Source organism: Bicyclus anynana, chromosome 17 (genome assembly GCF_947172395.1).
Source record: "Bicyclus anynana chromosome 17, ilBicAnyn1.1, whole genome shotgun sequence".
Lineage (NCBI taxonomy): Eukaryota > Metazoa > Arthropoda > Insecta > Lepidoptera > Nymphalidae > Bicyclus > Bicyclus anynana.
Window position 1 is genome coordinate 817,814 of NC_069099.1, and position 21,597 is coordinate 839,410.

The window sequence follows — 21,597 nt, forward strand, 5'->3', positions numbered from 1 at the left end:
GGTGATTTCATGGGTCCAGGTCCTCAATCGAATTTATCATTAGATTTATTATTTTATTAGATTTATGAAGGTGGGTAATGACTTTTCCTTTATCTTATGTAGGTATGTAAGAAAATAAATATATGCGTATGCGTAAAGTAGCCTATGATTTGATCCAAATTGTTCAGTTTATCTTTTCACCAAAATTTGGGAAACAGACAGACAGATTTATGAAACAGAGAAACAATAGTGCAAAACAGACAGATAGACAGATTTAGCTTTTGCACTTAGGTATAAGTATAGAAAAGTATACATGTGCATGTGACAATCAATGATTCTCTGATGCATGCTTTTGGCAAATAAATTATTATGGCGACGTAAGAATAGGGTTTTTGCATTTTGGCATTTTGACAAATAAATTTTGACAAATATGCAGACGTAGGAATAAGAGTCACAAATTGGCAAAGATTACATAGCCCTATGTGTTAGCCAGTGAGTGTTTGACATAGAACCACAAAATTCAAAAATTCCAGTTGCATTTGCCAGCAGCGACACAATTTGCAAACACCGCAAACGAACAAAGAATGGCGTGGGCACCAGTTTGCGCCAGTTAGCGTCACTCGCTGCCCACAAAGGGACAAAGGTTTTCATCCGGCAATTTGTTGAGGCCATTTTTAAACAGCGTCCAGGACTTTCGGCTTAACGAGCCCGACAGGTGGGCGTATGGTTTATGCTGTACTGTAAGGATTAGGCTTAGATTCGGGGCACGTATTTTATACATGTTGAACATACCCTGTATGGTACACTCACAATAATATTCACAAAAGTTGATGCACACAATATATGTAGGGCGGCGCGTGAAATAGCGTTTATTACTGAGAAAGCAATGATCCGAGTGTTAGGCATTTTTGTGTAGGTAATGTACCTAATTCTTCTATACTATCCTGCCACTGAACTGAAGAATTAATTATAATAAACAAAAGAATAAAAAAAGAAATACTTTGAATATATAAAGATGATTCATCCTCACTACTCTCCAGCCAGGTCTCAAGTTCGTTATTAGAGTAGTAACAAGAGAATCACAAGACAAGTTTGAGCTAATCTCAAGTACCTACCTAAACCTAAACAAAAAAATGCAAGTTTTATTGTGCCTTGCACGCCGCAAGCATTAGTGAAATGTTAATCTGGTAATTCATTACTTGCAGACGCCACGTGCTTTCACCCGCGTAGTTCCCCTTACCGTAAGAATAAGGAGATTAAATATAGTCTTTAGCACTCAGGGATAATGTAGCTTCCCAACAGTGAAAGAATTTTCAAATCAGTTCAGTAGTTTCAGAGCCTACTTAATGCAAAAAAACAAACTTTCTTTCCTCTTTATAATACTAAGTATAGATATATGCCATCTGCTTACCCTTTAGTAAAAAGAAACAAGGAGCAGTCACATGATTCGAGATAAGCAGGACAAGTGGAGTACAACCGTTGCTGACTGGTACCCTAGCAACGGTAAACGGAGCAGGAGACGTCAGACAACGAGATGGGTAGACGATATCACATTAATTGCAGGCAACCACTGGAGGAGGGTAGCACAAAATAGAACGGAGTGGAAAAGACTGGAGGAGGCCTATGCCAACAGGCACTCGACATAATATAATATATATGTGTATTATTCAACTTGTATATTTCGGAATAAAGGGCTTATTATTATATACCATCTGCTTGGTCCGTTAATAATATATATTTCTTTTCATCATAAGACTAGACATGATAACCGTCCTAGATAAGGTCAAATATGATAGTCATGGACGTAAATGAGGAGTATCATAAGCTATTATTGACTGACATGGTTTAGATAACCATTATCCGCATTCAGCAGTAAAATTATTCCACTCGGATCACTAAAGCAATTAGTTTAATGTACATAAACTAATTGGGTCATCAATACTCAATTTTAATTACAATTTCACAGACATTCACAGACAAATCACAGACAGACACTTCAGTTTCATTTATATGTATTGACTAGCTGACGCCGCGCGGTTTCTGTTTCCGTAGGAATACGAGGATAATATATAGCCTATAGCCTTCCTCGATAAATGGGCTATCTAACACTGAAAGAATTTTTTAAATCGGACCAGTACTTCCTGAAATTAGCGTGTTCAATCAAACAAATAAACAAACTCTTCAGCTTTATAGTATTAGTATACAATATAAATGTATTGATAACTATGTCGCGAGGTGTAATAAACTACAATGTATTGTAGGACAAAACATAAAATAGACTAAGCGGTTCCACTAACGCGTAACAATATGGGCGCAGGAACAAAGAGACGCGACGAGTATTGCAAACGAACAAAGAATTGTAGCCAGTTAGCGTCCGTTCACGTCCGTTCGCGTCCATTCGCGTCCGTTCGCGTCCATTCGTCCCGCCGCAAACAACTCAAGTTTTTAGCGCTATTTGTTACGGGCCTCTTTTTTCGAAAACAACTGCGCAAAAAACTAGGACTCCGTATTCAATGAGGAACTAAACTGGGAACCACGAGTTGAAGTTTCATTTTGCAATTATTCACGTAATACTTTATGGAACAATAGGCCATTTTCAGCCATTTTACACCTATTTAGAAAACCATCGACTAGGACATACTTATTATCTGTTCAAATCACACAATTTGACGCATACTCGTAAGCTTATTTTGTAAAGAGCCTCAAATGACAAAGCTTTCAGTAAGTAATTATTTTGTAAAATGATAATAAGGGAATATGAAGAATTAGAGGGTATTTGAATAAAACCCTTTTTGACTCGTTCTATACTTAATTCGCTCGTTTGCTATATGTATAATGGCATTCGGTAGTTGAAGCCAAGAGTCAAGACATTCATTTAATAACTATTGGAGCTAATACTTGTGTTAAATGCAGTGTTCCGTGTCTTTTTGTTAGCAGCCTGTTTAATTTTGGGTTTGTTTTGATGAATTTAATTTTGTTCAACATTGCTATTTTTATTTTCAACCCACGACCGAGTGATATAAAAATATCATAGTCATCTATTTCATCGTTACCGTTATTAATAAATAAAATAAAATTAAATAAAAATAGGCCCTTAATATTACCAGGAATTTGTAATTTCCCCGTTAAGTGTGGCTCCTGTTCACCGTCAAAGTAATTTCGAAGGTAAATTTGACGCCAGCAAAACACTTGGCTCTCTCAGAAGTATGTAACAATTTGTCAGCTATTATAACTTTCACGGAATCAATTATGCTTTATTTACGAGCGCAGGGAGGCGCCCGTTCCCCTCCCTCCTTCCCCTTATTTGAATAATTCCTCTCAATTTTAATAAATGCTTAAAATTTTTTCCTCCCGAATTTTGCGCTCGATGTAATGTCGTAACTTTTTAATTTTGAAACACAAATAATTTTGGGATATTTTCTCCCTTTTTTCCGCACTCCGTCCAAGGTCCAAGTAATAAAACAAAACAATCTTGGCCTCGATCTTTTTTTGTGGAAAGGTTGGGGTCTATCTTTGGAAAGTATTAATACTTTTTATAAGCTCGTTAACTACATTTCTGAAATATTCTAGAGACTATACGAAAAGATTTAAATGTTTCTTCATTACTACTTTAAACTTTACATTTGATCTTTTTTCAGAAGTAGATTCGTTTTTTTAGATCATCATATCAGGGAGGAACTATCACCAAGTATATTTCTGCCGCTTTATGTCTTCCGGTTTTATGGTGGCTTGTACTTCAACGGGCTAGCGCGAATCTCATCTCAGGTAGAGAGGTAGATAGGTACGAGTAGATAAGACAGGTTCAGTATACAGGGCAACTAACATTTACTGAGCTAGTTCCTTCCTTTCCAACTAAGCCATGTTTTAATAAACGTATTTGAATTTGATTTTCTACTTTACATAAGGTGGACTATCTATTGATTATTTTTTTTTATTTTTTTATTTTATTTATTTACAAACTTACAAACTAGCATTACAGGTCGTCCCCAATTCGCTAGTGTAGCCATTTGTTGTGTATTAAATTAACTATCATTTAAACTGAATAAACTAATTGTTTAAACAGGAAACACAGGAAATCAAAACTTATTTTCTGAAAATCTATATTCCCTTAATAGTATTCATATTGTGAAGGAAAAGAACACATTTTTCAAGTAAATCCCATCAAGCAAGCCCTCAATTCATTGGGCACTCAGCTCGCTGCCCTCAGCCCTCTGAAGGCCGCTCTTAATAAATAGTGCACGTAATACATTCCTCCCCTAATACCCTCTAGATTGAATGGCGCAAGAATTCACACGTGGGCCGTTTAGATTCCTCCTGTGATTTGTTTTAATGAGATATATGTATTTCTTTTAATACATATATTTATTATAGGACTCAAAAGTGATTACAAATATAAGAAAACTAATGTCGAACAAAGGTTATGATTCACAACACTTGTCAGGACAACTTAATTAACAAATCAAACTGTAACCAAAATAAGACCCTAGAATGGCAGAGAATGACCTTGAGTGGAGTCACGCACTTGTGAACGATGTGTGTAGGGTTAAAGGATCCTTTGACAGTCGACTAACACTCCCCTTTTCCACTCAAGTCACTCTCCCCGCCTATCCTAAGTAACCCTTAAAGAATTACACAACAAGAGATGTGGACGCCTCGAACGCCACGAGCACACTGAAGCCAACACGAGATCGAGCGACACCATATCCGTCACAGACTACTATCTCCAACACTAAACGGCGATAACAAATATACGTATGAAGTGTGCGAGTACTGAGCATTTATTGTATCATAGTTTTCTGGGCAAATTCTGACCCCTGTGAAGGAAAGTTAGTGGTGTTTAGTGTATCGTTAGAACTACCAATGCGACTGATGTAAGATAATCGAGTCCAAAGTTCAAGTGCAAACTACCTAATGCTTTTGGCGCTACTATGGTCAAATAAGATCTTAGGAAATTACTTATAATGAACGAGTTGAAACCGAGCTACTGTATATAAAAATTAGTATCTGAATAAAAAAAAACGATTATTAATAGATTAGAACTCTCTAGAACTATTTTATTGAGCCTGTACAATATACATATTACTTTATTTATTTATTTCTTTGAAATAATCGGATGGATCGAAGTCTGGGAGATGCCTTGGAAGGAAGACCACAATGATTCGCTACATTCATAATATTGCCCGACTCGTCGTGATCATAATATAGTCATTAAATACTTTGTTATATTTTTCATTATTGGCTTGTTATGGAAGAGCGGAGCCTTCTGAGCGGAAACTCTTAAAAGAAGACTCTAGCTTTTAATTATTTGTTACTGATTGATGTTACCGAAATAAACTATTTTTTAGTTCCTGTGCCTGAGGACCTTTATATTATTTCCTAGATTCCCAATTACAAATCTCTTTCTCCTTGATTGAATTGAGTGTTTAAAGTTAGAATGCATGTTCACAGCGTGGGCTTCCTGCGTAATTGTGAGTAAAGTTTGTGTGTAGTGAATTGGATCGCGAGTAATGGCTGTTTGTTCCGGAGTTCGGGTCGGTTCGAGTCTATCGGCTCCTCGCTTCGTACCAGAGCGGTACGAGAGGAAACGAACGACTTTTATTTTGGGAAGAAGTCTTTGTGTCACGATTACAGTATATTTACCATTTTAGGTATATCACGATACGTTTTCTGATTTTAATTACTTTTTCTGTATGTTACTGGAACCGTAGCAGAGATCAAAGGGTGTTTGAGTGAGTGCAACTCTGCCAGAGTCGAGAGATATGAGACTAATTCCATAAGGAAGTTACCGCAGGAGAATTTCTTAGAAATAAGAAAAGCTCATAAGTCAGACTCAGTATTAAAATCTGCGATCTCTTGATCATTTAGAAAATTACAGGTAACCACTGGATCAATGAGATAATTTTATTTAAGCTATCTTATCCTACACACGTGGAATGATGGCAAGAATACTGGCTGCATTTCTGCATCGGACAGCCAGGTTGATGCTTTGCGCAAAAGATGAGCCCACCCTTCTGTCACTAGTCGAGGTAACTAGCCGCTAGTGTCTCCACGGCACATTTGTAATTTTCAAAAAATATAATAATCAATCTTTTTATATTACTGTTCCAGTTGTACAAAATGACGGAAGTGACCGAGATTCGCAGTTTACCTTTCCCCTAACCAAAAATAGACAATATATTACACCAATGAAAGGCCTACTAAACGCTCCCCCCACTCCTTTCGCACAAAAATTTCTATTCGTAAAAATGTGGTTTCAGAAATAGAGGCGCGACGATAAAACTTGTTCCCCAAATATCCCGATATTACATCCCGGGCACAAAGAAAACTAAATTGATGAAAACGAGAGCTTTTGCGGAGAATTCTTTTATCTTTTTGTAGTGTTTTCGGGTCAAGACAACTTGTACTGTGTATTTATGATGAGCGTTGTTTACTTTCAGAATGTAATTTGGGGGTTTTGTATTTAATTCTTTAGTGTAGTTTCTTTGTGTTTCTCACTCTTTGTGCTTTGTATGTGGGAAGGAAGCAAATTTGTATTTACATTTAAGTCTTCAATAATAAGATTTGCAATATCCGGATATTTGTAAGGAAAATTGATTGGCTATAACAGAATATTTACTCGGATATCTCTGCCTTGTTTGGGCAGCCCATGTGACTTCGCATCAGGGGTTCTCGAAGAGGATTTGAGTTCTGGGTTAAGCTATGCAATATTGCAGGATTTCGCATTGCTGCTTGCACGGGTCACTTTGCTGAAAATGTTACATGTTTCCCCTTCTCTACCTATGCCCTAAATTGAGTAGGTACCGTAAAGCAATGCTATATATATAACACTAGCGACGCCCGCGACTTCGTCTGCGTGGAATTCAGTTTTTCACAAATACCGCGGGAACCATGGATTTTTCCGAAATGAAAAGTAGCCTATGTGTTAATCCAAAGTAAAATCTATTTCCATTCCAATTTTCAGCTAAAACGCTTCAGTAACCGCAGCGTAAAAGTGGAACAAACATACTTACACACAAAATTTCGCCTTTATAATATTAGTGTGATAGTTTGATGATCATGATGATGATGGAAGCAAAATAGGTTCCTTAGCAGACGCCTTTCAATGCGTTCGCGTAATATTCTGGTTTTCACAAAACCTACAAAATTATGCATTTCTTCTGGATAAAAAGTGAAGTTCTGCTTCAAGTTTTAATTTATCTATATAATATTAGTATCCTTCGGCTCACTGTTAAGCACGAGTCTCCTCTCAGAATGAGAATAGTCTACCACTGCAGACTCAATGCAGATTGGCGATGTTTTTTCTTCACCGTAAAATCTCTTCAAATATCACGTGTCTATTAACACGTGATATTTTATTTCTTAAGCAATATTAGTAGAGATTTACGTCAAAACACGTAAATCCACGACAGGCAATAAAAGCTAAGTCGCCCTCACTATTGCTATGATCACAAAAGTAAATTCCTCGCCTAGACGTGAAAAATGTTTTGCATTTTCAATTCACCCGGCGCCTGACAAATAACAGTCGAACGTGCTCCACAGAGTCAGGCGCCATCGGGCCCGCCATCCGTCACGGTCTTGGATTCGATTACCGACTAACAACGCGATTAATATACTGACGGATTTACGTATTACCGTTTTCCATGTAATTTAGTGCTACTTATTCGTGGAGAAATATTTTAAAGCAAACTTTTGTGATTTTATTTGTTTTTCTTTTTGACCGGGATCTTGGTTTTTTATTGGGTTCTTCTCGTAGCTCGAGATAATGTAGGTTTAATGGAATAAATTGACTGAGATCTAGTCTGGGGGTAACTAACGGTCATACCTAGTAGCATCCTAACAGTTATAATTATTGTACCGCTAAGCGATTATAGTTCCAGTAAGATACAGTGTAGAAACCAGCCCATGCAGTCTAGTGACAGGTCGATTCTTTTCCTACGATCGCTGACGCTTCGAAAACTAGAAAAATGTATGGGAATGACAGATCTTGGTCACGTGATCTGTCGATAGCAAATGTCATTCCCATATATTTTTCTATTTTTCAAAGCGTTTGCGATTGTAGAAAGAGAATCCACGTGTCACTTGGCTACAGGGGCAATTCAAGATAGTCAGTTTTTATAACCTTCACTTACAATCAGGTGAGATCTTTCAAAAATATAGGCAATATTAGTAGTACCTAGTACCTACAATATTTTGCGACGGACCTCGTCTAGGTCGAAGGTATAGCAGCCGTCATAATGACATTCATATGAAGCTAAGCCCCTCAGATTAATGCATAAGGGGCAGCACTTTCTATAGGAAATGTTGGTTGCATGTCTCTCATCATATGGGTGGTTTCCACTTACCATTAAGTAGGCTATCTGCTTAATTTGTTAATTTATCTAAATTAGAGAGAGGAGAGATTTGATACCTGTTTTTTGTTCCGATTTAGCTCAAAATCCATTTGACCGATTTTAAAAATTCTTTCGCCATATTAAGTTATATACTTATCATTTATTCCCCACCATTTACACACCGCGTAGGTGTTTACCTACCGCGTACAACGAAAGTAATTTATCGAAAACGACTAAGAAGAAGCTCTTTACAAATTATTTCTGTGAGTCAATACGACCCATCCATAATCAGCTGAAGGTTACTAAGAAGGTCTACAACTAAAAAGATTTTACCCAAACATAAATTAATAAGGTCACCGGAACCCTAGCTCTTCCCAATTAAGAAAGTTTGTGGATTACCTTCGACCCAAATCTTAAATTCTTAGGGATGAAATTGACCTTCCGCTGAGTTACTAATTAACGCGAGTATAGGGGAGATTATTACACCTTTCATACAGTAAATCGCTTATTTCAAGAAGGCTTTCAAAACCATTCAGTCTATTTGTAGTGATTATCTATATGCCGAATCACAAGTAATATTTTTTTGTATAATTAGCGGATCAACGGACGTCTAAAGACGGCCCACCGGTTAAAGGGTCATAAAATGTATAAAATCTTGTATAACTGAAACTTAAATTTTCGTGTTCAGTTTTTTCATGTCCCCTTATTTATAACTAGCGGACGGCCACGATGCGTCCGCCTTTTGACCTCCTTAATCCGGCCCTGTCACAACATCCGTTCTTAGCAGACACCTACTAAGTATAAGCTACCTCCTTGCTAAATTTCATCCAAATACATCAAACAGTTTTTTAGATTTCGTGATGAATGGCCTTTCGCATTTATATAATATAGTGATGATTCTATAATCACACTTTATGACTGCCAATGTAAGGTAATTCCTTGGCTTATTTTAAGCCTACTTTAGGTTGATCATATTGGTTTTAAGAAAAAGAAACTCGCCATAAATTCAGGCGAACATTACTCAACTTTTTGGGAGGGTTCGAAACAATTCCTAAACAAATAAAAAGTAAAATTTGTCTAATTCTCTTTGTAACATTATCTCCAAACGCGAACATTTTCGTTTGTTCGTCGCAAGTTTACAAAGGCTCTCCCGTGAGGAGGCCACTTCCTCCGTCCAGAGGGCAGAGGCCCTCATTAAAACTTATAACTTCCATATTGAACTTGCCCCCAATATTGATTATACCTACTACGAACTTTTACCTGAAATCCTTTATGATCGGATTAGATATGTTTATATCACGGGCTGATATGAAAACATCGTTATCTTTTGTATGATGATGCCATCATCACATCAGCCGATGGACGTCCACCGCAGGGCACAGGCCTTTTGTTGGAACTTCCAAACTTACTTCTTACTTCCTTCGACGCTACAACCCTTTGTGGGTTTTGCCCTCCTCTACCACTTACCTCCATTCATTTCTATTCTTTGCATTTTTTTTCTTCTGGAACTTCTAAACACTGAGATATAAATAACTCTGATGAGCCGCTTCCATATTTTGTATAAAGATGTCCTGTTTACCTGTGACGAATTCACGAAAGATTTTGATATTATCCAAAAGCAAAAAAAGCAATATTTTTAATCACCACATGTTTTGAGGGTTTTATGCAATAATAGTCAAGTCAAAGTCACTCAGCAGGCGATGGAGCGAGCTATGCTTTGGGTCACTCTGCGTGATCGAATTAGAAAGGAGGAGATCCGCAGAAGAACGAAAGTCACTGACACAGCTCAGTGAGTCGCGAAGCTGAAGAAGCAATGGGCAGGCCACATAGTTTGGAGCCGTTGGATACTCGCGGCTCGAAACCGCTTTGTTTGGAAGTCCATGCAAGATCCTATGTCCACCATTAGACGTCCATTGGCAGTAGATGATGATGATGATACAATAATATTACTACTAACTATGGACTTCATACTCACTCAGCTAGCGACAGAGCGAGCTATGCTCGGAGTATCTCTGCTTGATCGAATCAGAGAAAAGACTTCAACATACAACATAGCTTAACGAGTCGTGAAGCTGAAGCAGGAATGGGAGTGGTACATAGTTCAAAGAGCTGATGGGGTTCTAAAGTGTTAGAATGATGACCCTGCACCACAAAATGCAGTGTTGGTCGACCTCCTAGGGGATGCTATGATCAGCTGCGGACGTCCATAGACTTAATATCATGATGATGATGATATAAATTATAATCTCAACAATGATTAAAAAAACTTAAATACAATATACAATCTAAAAACACAAAAAATCCAAAAGCGATTATTTTTGGTATAAATCCATCTTGAATTAACTGTTTCAATTAGTTTTGAACAATACCTCTCTACCGTTGTATGCTAAATATAATGAAGTTTTGTGTTTATTTAAAAGTAATTTGCTCAAGTAACTACATGAAATAACTTAAATACGAGAGCATAAATGTAACATAGTTCGGCAGTTCCGCTAACTACAAAGTACCGCTACTTATGTCTTTAGTAATTTTTGCATAACTGCCGTTAGTTTGTTCCTTCTTCGGGAGACATCATTCTGCATTGAAAATGTTAATTTTCTCGAAAGTTCGCGGAAAACTTTAAAGTTGTAATTAGTGTCGTAGCGAGTAAGTACAGTGTTAAAATGAACTGTATGAGAATTTATAATGGACTATTTTATTCACAATGTTTAAGAAACTAATGGTACTAGAAAGATAGGTAATAAAGCTTGTCTGAAACTATTTCTAGGTTCAATGGTTAGACTATGTGACTTCGGATCACGAGATTTTAGACTCAGTCGTGGCCCATAGGTGAGATTATGAAATTTTGAGTTTTTCTTTCCAAGAATTTTCAATGATAATTTCGCAGTCTCAAGTTGGGAAATTAGTGGCTGTGGTTTTTTTTTCGTCCCTTTTTATTTTGTTTGGTAATATGAACTCAATTCGTGTCAAATTTCAGTTGAATTCATTCAGTAATTTCGGAGTTATACATTTAAAAAAATGCTTGTTTTAAACTTTCTTGTGCTTTTTTTATTAGTTATTAGTGTGATAATAGTAGTTGATATTCTTAATAAAACTAGAACAAGCAATAAAACAGGTAAAAAGCATTTGTTTAGTCCATATACTCGATACCAAAGGGGGTAGGATTTTTCAAAATAATGGACAATTGTCAATTTTGCTGCCTAGCACAACGAATATAGACGTGCATGCCCCGGACCGAGTTCGAACCAACGACCTCCGAAACGAACGCAAAAGTCACGGAAAAATCACGGCTCTTATACATATCTGTAGTTCACGGAAACTCAGTCAGGGGAACTATGTTGTAGGTACATATTTATACAGATATACTAGTGGACGCCCGCGACTTCGTACACGTGAAATTATGTTTTTCACAAATCCCGCGGGAACCATGTATTTTTCTGGATAAAAAGTAGCTTATATGTTACTCCATGGCTTCTTCTATCTTCCTGTGAGAGTCCCATTAAAATCGGCTTAGCTGTTCCAGAGATTAGCCCAGATAAACAGAATAAACAGAAAAAAAGACACAATTTTTTTTAAAAAACTCGATCATGTTTTATTATCGTGTACTGTAAATAGACACAGTTTATGTTTTGAAATCACAGACAAACACTTTAATTGTATTAATACATACACATGTTATGATAATAATATGAAAATTTTATCAAATTATGATACGCTTCAGTATCCCATTAGTAGTGAAACCACCGATAAGCACACTAGCGTGGTTTATCTCCTAAATATTCTTAAATGCATTATATTTAACATGATTTATATAATTTTGTGTCTCGTGGCGTGTTTGCTGACATGGCTGTGCTGGAGATGGCTGAGAGTGAGGAGATACTGGGCGGAGCGCGGCGTGCCGCATTTGCCGCCCAATCCCTTCTTGGGCAGTTTGACGTTCCTACAAAAGCAAAATGTGGTAAGCACAAAACTATGACGTTATCAACTTAATCACCATCGTCAATATCAGCAATATACTACTACATCTCGTCACTCACGATCAGTAGGGGCGTTCCAAGGATAACCTTTCAGCCGTGGTTTCTGTCGCCAGCCGTAAAGACGGCCTGGGTCTTTGGGTTGGCCTGAAATTGCCATGGAGATGGGCCTACTAGGCTTGTAGGCCGAAATGAGGGATGCTGCTCGCCTCCGCCGGGTTAGACCCGCTGATGAAAAGCTTGATGGTGGCGGTTAGAGTTTAACCACTAGTAAAGTGGGAGGAAAAAGGGCAGTTGGCCCTGGCATCAGATTTAGGTCAAGTCAGTCGGTTATGGACATTTTTATATGCGGCGATTCGTTTTATGCCTTCGATGACAATATCAGCAATGCAAGGACATGCATCTCTTTTATGGACTTCCGCCACTGTCTCGAGCCGCCGCCATCCAGCGGCTCCCTGCAACCCATTGAATGTCGTAGACTCCAACGTCCATCCGTTCTTCGAACTACGTTCTCCGCCCATTGCCACTTGCTTCGTGACTCGCTGAGCTATGTCGGTGACTTTGGTTTTCCGCGGATATCCTCATTTCTGATTCAATCACGCAGAGAAACTCTAAGCATAGCTCGCTCTATCATCCGTTTAGTTATCAACACAATATATGATTATTACGCATTTGTTTCATTTCGGAACAGACGGAAATTGTTCCGAATTCTTCAAGTTCGGTGTTAACGGGTGTTAACATTCAAATTTATATTATTGTAATAAGGGGATATTCGTATCGTATAGTATGAGGGTGATTTTTGACTTCTCTTCAGTTCTTTGGTGAGTAACGTCCTTACCGTCACGTTATTTTGGCGTGTTAGTGATTTTGTGTATTAATGTTTTGTAGTGTAATTGATGTATGTAAAAAATTAGCACTTCTAGTCTTATAACCTTAATATTTTCATATTTTAATTCATTTTTATTCATTACCATATTTTCTATAGAACGAGTATTAAAAAAGCCATCTCACTTTATGTAAGATACTTACCTTAAAATTTTTTTTCAAAATTTAATGTTACGACTTTGTAGATATTTTTAATATACACATTCTAGTAATGATAGTTTTTGAGCTAAGCAGCAGACGGGACAGGCGGGCGGACATAGTGAAATATCAGGGTTTCTTGTTGACTATGGAACCCTAACAGTAGATGATTGTAGTTTATTCAACGCAGGGAGTTTGGATGCGTCGAATGAGCGAACACTTCAGAACGCCGTACATCGGCATCTGGCTGTTCTGGAGACCGGCGCTCGTGGTGAACTGCCCAGACATCGCGCGGCGAGTGCTGGTGAAGGATGCAGCCAGTTTCAGGAACAGACTCGTTGGCTGTGGCGACACTGATCCTATCGGGAAACTCAATTTGTTCACTATTAAAGTAAGTCTATTTTTATTTACACACTCACTTCTCACTTCTTTACACATTCTGCAAAACACATATCAAATTTAAGCCTAACCATCATGTAACACAAATCACAGATGGTTTGTATTGCATGATTTATACTAGTATCTTATCAGCCGATAGACATAGGCCTCTTGCATGAACCTCCAAACACAATGATCTCGAGCCGCCGGCATCCAGCGGCTCCCTGCAATCCGCTATCCTCCGTCCACCTAGTGGGGGGTCGACCAACACTGCGCTTTCCGGGGTCGCCATTCCAACACCTTTGGACCCCAACGTCCATCGGCTTTTCAAACTATATGGCCTGCCCATTGCCACTTCAGCTTCGCGACTCGCTGAGCTATGTCACTTACTGTGGTTCGTCTGCGGACCTCCTCATTCCTGATTCGATCACGCAGAGAAACTCCAAGAATAGCTCGCTCCATCGCCCGCTGTGTGACTTTGAGCCTTGAGACTTAATTGGTCGCTGACTATGGGCCTTATATTAGCAGCTTGAATTTATTTTTTCTATTCCGCAACAGTCTATCAAATCTACGTGACTCTGATACGAATATATTGTCTTAAATTTCTTATTATTCTTATACTAATTAATTTATATTTTCAGGACCCTGAATGGACAAACTTGCGCCGTCGTTTGACCAGCACTTTCACAGCCGCTAAGCTCAGAATTCTGCAAGATTTCATTTCTTCCAAGTCCAAGGAATTAGTTCAAAGGATCCAGAGAGAACAACAGAGTGGAATATCTCTCAAGGTAAATAATTTTATTAATGTATCTACTGTTGTCCTAGGTGTTGGTTTCAATCATCATCAATCTCGCTACCGGACCAATGGTTTCGGAAATCAATAGACGACACGTACCTCTACCTAGTATACCTCTTAGACCTCCTTAATCCGGCCCTCTTACAAAGTCCGTTTTTATTATATCCCCTCTGGTGCCCCCTCGATGGGGTGCCCTAACAAATTGCTTAACCAGCTCTAATCGGCTAATCTAGGACTGACTGGGTCAAAGAGTTTATCTTACTGTGTTACAATATAATTATTACAGTATCATCACTATTAATGTTTTCATACGCAAGTTTATACGAAGCAATCGAAAGTCGAGAAGTGGGTTTTAGTTTCCAAACCCACACGCTATGAACCTATATTCGGCTCACTGCTGATCTCGAGTCTCCTCTCAGAATGAGAGGGGCTATGCCAATAGTCCACCACCACGCTGGCCCAATGTGGATTGGCAGATTTCACATATGCAGTGAATTAAAAAAAATCTCTGGCGTGCAGGTTTCCTCGCGATGTTTTCCTTCGCCGTTTGAGACACCTGATATTTTTTTTTTTTTTAATGCACACAATACGTGGGCTATCACGTATAATTATAACGTATTGACTCATACGTATACAAAGTTAAATCAAAATCTATTTATTACCAGTCATTGTACGTTGACTACACGACCGATGTGATCGGCACGTCGGCATTCGGTGTGGGCTGCAATGCGACACTGACAGGCACCGACCCCTTGCGCGCGGTGGCGGAGGGGTTCATGACTTACAGCCCCATTAGGGGGTTGGGTTCTTGCAGTGTGTTCTTCTTTCCTGAGATGACGGACTTTTTCCGGTACGTGTAAGTTAAGACACACAAGGGATCAGCGTCGTATCAAATTGAGCGGTCCAGTATTCTTTGTAATACCTACTCATTGTAACGCACAGTAATCGGGATCGGAACGTAACCGCCTCGCCTTGGAACAAGCCTACGGTTCGCCGTCCACGCGCTTACGTCACCATACCCTAACATCTCATATAGCTTGGCAACTTAGATCGTAACACTCTGATGGTTCGCGCGGGTCAGGGGACGTTCAGGGATGAATGAAAAACCCACGACTGATGGACCTCAATTCCCCGCACGCACGATTTCACACCTGTGCATTATGTCCCCCTGTCGCCCGCATATCATGGGAGTGTCATCAACGAACTTGCCAGACTATACTTTACGTATGAACTTGCCGTCAACCCACACCTGCCATAGCAGACTTGACGCCTGGTTGACGGCGGCTGTATTAGTTACGATCGCTTTCAGAGTTGATATGTGTTAACTTTCATCATTATCAACCCATATTCGGCTCACTGCTGAGCTCGAGTCTCCTCTCAGAATGAGAGGGGTTAAGCCAATAGTCGCCACGCTGGGCCAATGTGAATTGGCAGACTTCACACACGCAGAGAATTAAGGAAACTGGTATACAGGTATCCTTACGATGTTTTCCTTCACCGTTTGAGACACGTGACATTTAATTTCTTAAAATGCACACAACTGAAAAGTTGGAGGTGCAGTCCCGGACCGGATTCGAACCTACACCCTCCAGAATCAGAGGCAGAGGTCATATCCACTGGGCTATCACGGCTGTGTGTAACCTTTATATTGTTACAAGTTGGTCTAATGTTGAAACTTTCTCTAGTAAACTTAGACTAGATGTAGACTTGCTTCCAAGAAATTTTCAGTAGAAACGTTTTTGGGCAGTTGATAGTTCGACTCGGGGAACACTGTATACACATTTCCAGATCCGGTCCCATGTTACATGGAACGGCATTATCTTTAGTTCGCCTTATCATTTTAAATTACAATGCACTATGAGATGGGTCATCATTATCATTATCAGCCTATTTTAGCGTTGACTACGGAGTCAAAATTTCATCATAGCTCATACCCAGCACGCTGGGCTGATGCGAGTCAGTGGGCTTAGAATTTGATTTTGTAACGATCACTATTAGATGGTTAACGCTTACAATCCTTCAATTGCACATTTGACTCAATAGATACATTATTGGCAACTTCGTTCGTAACACTCCCGATGTTGCGCGGGCCGAGGTGATGCACGTCACTTCCCCGCACGCACGATTTCACACCCGCGCAGTCTGTTCCCCCTGTCGCCCGCTTATCATGGGAGTGTTATCAACGAATTTGTCAGACTATAACAATTAACATAAAAGTCATTTCAGATTTAAGTTCTTCCCGAAGTCAGCCACAGATTACTTCAGAAAGATCTTTAAGGCCGCAGCCACACTGCGCGACAACGTTGCCAGCGCGCGAGAGACCAGGGATCTGCTCGATGCTTTATTGAAGCTGAGAAAGAACGAGTCTGATGAAGGTGAGACCCATTGGATACTAGCATCGTGAACCCAATGTAGACTCACGTCACGGACTTGAGACTGGCATGAGTCCACGTTGGGCTCACTGAAACGTTAACGTGATAAGATCCGAATCTATAGCCTAAGTGCTACACCAAAGTATCTTTGTACCAAATTTCATCCATATTAGTTAAATCGTTGAGCCGCGATACAAACATTTATAAAATAGCGACTGACTAAAGAATCTTTCGGTTTAACTTTTAAAAAAGACCATTTTTGAAGTAGTACCGAAAAATTACCATGTTGAAATTTTAGGTCATTTATCAACCTCGGTAACCGTGAACCACTGATTGGCTACTGTTATCAATTTACTCTGCATTGTCATTGATCTCCTTGAAGTTTAATTTGTCTTTTATTTATCTACGGTTTTTGTTTCTAATTTACAAGAATATTTTAAAAAGACTTATTATTCTTAGACATATTGATCCATTTGTCAGGTGACCCATGAGCTGGCGCTTATATGGCCCAAAACGTTACTCTTGCCATCTAGGGGGGTAACCGCGCCAGCGTATCTTAGGATTCCAAATATTTTGATAACATTGTTAATTTTTTTATCTTCTGTGACGAAATTATCGTAAAATAGGTCACATACATAATTTATACACAACGCACAGATCTATCGACCAGCACTATATCGTGGCTATTAGCAGCAATATACCTGTCAGTGATAGTCGATCGATCCCAGTAGAGCAATTCTTTATTTTCTAGAACTAACACCGGATTATACCTATAGTAAGTTATCTGGAGATAGATAAGGCAATATTGGAGAGACTTTTGATGGATTACCCTAGCCACTTGATTGTGTGCAAGTATTCAACACAAGGTGAGAATAACAATATACCCGCGGGAAGGACTAGGAAACCAGCGTGCCATTTCATCTTTTTTCCCTAGGGGGGAACTCCTCATAGACAGCCGTGTTGGGTAGTGCCGGACTCTTACGGGCTAAAAACCTTCTAAAGGATGGTGTCCCTGCTTAAAAGTCTACATCCAACGTCGCGAGTCTTCTTTACCTCCCATCCTCTCTTGCATTCTTCTACTTGATCTTCATTATATATTCAAGAAAGTTCTTAACTACATTCCATTTATTAGATTGTCTGCTGTCAGCTCTTGTCCCAGGTCTTTCGTGCTATTTCACCTAATTTAGCCTTTGATTGCAATCACTCTTATTGTTCAGTGAGTCAGTGACCATTAAGCTACTATCGACCTTCTAAGGCTTAACAAATATAGATGAAATTTGGCAGAGATATAGTCTGGAATATTATTGAGAAAAACACGCGCGTGACTCAACACGCACTTGGCAGGTTTTTATTCCAATATTCTCATAGTGGCAGAATCTAGGTATCATCATCATATCAGCCGATGAACGTCCACTGCAAGACATAGACCTTTTGTAGTAACTTCGCCTGCATCAAGCGAATCAGCGAATCGATGTCGACAGTCCATCTGGTGGAAGGTCGCCAACACTGCGTTTTCTAGTCCCAAAATGTTGGTCGTCATTCTAAAATCTTGAGACCTCAACGTCCATCGGCTCTTCGAATTATGTGCCCCGCTCATAGCCCAATGAATCTAAGGTAAGAAACTATTAATTAATGATTACACGATAATCCATTCACAAATAATATTAGTCGAATTCTTCCAGGTTACTCCGAAGACACCATAATAGCTCAGGCAGCAATCTTCTTGTTCGGTGGCTTTGACACCACTGGATCTCTGCTGGCGTTTATCACATACGAGCTGGCCTTCCATCTGGATGTACAGGTATAATTACTTAGAGGAATCAAGAATTTTGTATCTATACAAAATTACAGATATCAAACAGACCGTCCAACAACGAAAGCATGAAGTTTATATGGGTGATTTTATGGCTATAAAGTATACCATGGATAGTCGTTGCCATAGATTGTCTTTTATGGGATAGAAGAACTACATACAATGCATAGGTAGATAGTGAAAGATGAAAATAAAAATCCTGTTCCGCTAGTTACATAAAAATGACACCGTTCATCATCTTCATTATCATTTTGACTTATTTTATACGAATATTATAAAGAGGTATAATGTTATGGTGTTGTAGGGGGTAATCTTTGAACGCATTTTAAAAATTCTTTTACCGCTTGAAAGCCACGTTATTTATGAGTGTCATAAGCTATATTTTATTCCAGTAGTCTCACGGGAACGGGAAATACGCGGGTAAAATCGCGGGGCGTCGGCTAGTTTAAAATAAAACTGGAACGCAAATTTTGGTAAGGTAATATGTATTTGAATAAAGAAACTTTGAATCTTTTAGGAGAAATTGTACAAAGAACTTCTTGGAGCCAACATTAATAATGCAAGAGATGATTTTACATCGGAACAGTTAGCAGAGATGACCTACTTGAACTGTGTTATCAAAGGTATCTATACAATTATTGTAACTCTTGTTCGTACAGTTGAATATACGAAAAACCTTAGTAACTCCGCGGTAAAGGGCCCGGACATACAAGCTAAGATTGTGTAATTTTGTAATACGAACACTATAAAATTTTTAACCGACTTCAAAAAAAGGAGGAGGTTCTAAATTCGTCTGTATGTTTTTAATAAAAAAATACAACCGACTTCAAAATCACAAAAATGTTTCTACTAAACTAAATAAGCGAAAAATAACATCGTACTATGTGCTACCTAGGCAGTGATAGCCCAGTGGATATGACCTCTGCATCCGATTCCGGAGGGTGTGGGTTCGAATCCGGTCCGGGGCATGCATCTCTAACTTTTCAGTTGTGTGCATTTTAAGAAAATAAATATCACGTGTCTCAGTCGGTGAAGGAAAACATCGTGAGGAAACCTGCATATCAGAGAATTATCTTAATTCTCTGCGTGTGTGAAGTCTGCCAATCCGCATTGGGCCAGCGTGGTGGACTATTGGCCTAACCCCTCTCATTCTGAGAGGAGACTCGAGCTCAGCAGTGAGCCGAATATGGGTTGATGACGATGTGCTACCTTCTGATCAGTTTGAAGGCGGTACCAAGTTAGTGATGTATTAATTCAAGCCGTAAAATAGCCGATAATGACCTGTTATTTATTTACAGAAGTTCTTCGTAAACACACTTCAATGGGCTGGCTCGACCGGGTCGCGACCATTGACTATCAAATCGACGACAACCTGACGATCAAAGCAGGCACCCCTGTCTATGTCAACACCATGGGCATGCATTACAACCCTGATTACTATTACGACCCCAAAAAATTCGACCCCGACAGATTTCTACCAGAAAATGACAAGGACAGAAAACCCTACACATTCATGCCTTTTGGGGAAGGACCTAGAGCATGCATAGGTATTAATAGATTTAATATGTGATAAATGTTACCCTGTAGATAATTCTTGTTTCTGCTGGTTAAAACATGAAAATTCTTACACAGTAACTAAAATTCAGCGCTCTACGTACCATGGGACTTTAGTTTTAATATGACTGTAGTGATAACTCACCTATTTATTAAATATGTTATGAAATATTAAGAAAAAATTTTAGCAGCTGCGTAGAGTTTATACTATTAAGATATTATTATAATAGGATTTTCATTAAGCCTGTGCATAATTAAAACAAGGTAGGTTTGAAGGTCTTCGAACAGTGCGTGTTGCCAGCGATGACTTACGGGACTTGGTCGCTAACTATGGGCATTATTAGAAGGCTCAAAGTCACTCAGCGGGCGATGGAGCGAGCTATGCTTGGAGTTTCTCTGTGTGATCGAATCAGGAATGAGGAGATCCGCAGACGAACCAAAGTCACTTACATAGCTCAGCGAGTCGCGGAGTTGAAGTGACAATAGGCAGGCCACATAGTTCGAAGAGCCGATGGACGTTGGGGTCCCAAGGTGTTGGAATGGCGACCCCGCACCGGAAAGCGCAGTGTTGGTCGACCTCCCACTAGGTGGATCGAAGACGTCAAGCCGCTTGATGCTGGCGGCTCGAGACTGATGTGCTTGGAAGACCATGAAAGAGGTCTGGAGAGAGAGGAGTGGATGTTCTACAGTGGACGTCCATCGATGGTGATGATGATGATGATAATTAAAACTCAAATGTTTCTTTTCTTATAAATACATTTTTATTATAACTACATTTACATGTTTTTCACAGGTCAGAGGTTTGGTCTAATGACAGCGCGCTATGCGATATCTTCAGTCGTCCTCAACTACCAGCTCCAGCCCTTCCCGAACGCGCCGCGACCTGAGGATGTAGTCATTGACAAGAGAGGAGCGTTCTACACGCCCGGGGAACCGATTTGCGTTCAATTCCTCCCTAGAACATAGGATTAATGAATTAGTAATCAATATCAGCCTATTTATTCGGCCTATTACTGTGCTTTCACCTTTATACGAAGGGATATCCAGCTTAGGTGCAGCAATGCGGGTTGGCGGTCTAAGGTAATTCTTAAAGTGTTTATGTATTAAACACTTTAAGAATTACCTTAGACCGCCATGCCCTGATGTTTCAGACGTTAATGATAATGATCAAAACCGGTGGCTTAAAATGCTCTCCGAGACACGAGAGTGTAACATCACCAACTTCCTAACTCCGGTTTGAGGATTTTTGCAGTGAATTAGAAGAGCAATCAAGGCAAGTTGCGATTTTTGCAGTGAATCAAGGCAAGAGTGAATAGGCATCTTGTAGGCAAGCGCGTTTCATCTTAGACCTCATCATTGCTCACCATCAGGCATGATT

General features: G+C 39.3%; 1 protein-coding gene across 1 annotated transcript; it reads left to right on the forward strand.

Annotated features, from left to right (window-relative positions):
- Nucleotides 1-11,157: 11,157 nt before the first annotated feature.
- Nucleotides 11,158-21,303, forward strand: LOC112046135 (cytochrome P450 6k1-like). The gene is made up of 9 exons (XM_024082641.2): nucleotides 11,158-12,267; nucleotides 13,497-13,697; nucleotides 14,326-14,472; nucleotides 15,146-15,330; nucleotides 16,707-16,855; nucleotides 18,535-18,653; nucleotides 19,183-19,288; nucleotides 19,964-20,212; nucleotides 21,013-21,303. Exons 1-9 carry the CDS (start codon nucleotides 11,998-12,000, stop codon nucleotides 21,183-21,185), a joined length of 1,599 nt encoding a protein of 532 aa, XP_023938409.2. The 5' UTR covers nucleotides 11,158-11,997; the 3' UTR covers nucleotides 21,186-21,303.
- The last annotated feature ends 294 nt before the right edge of the window (nucleotides 21,304-21,597 follow it).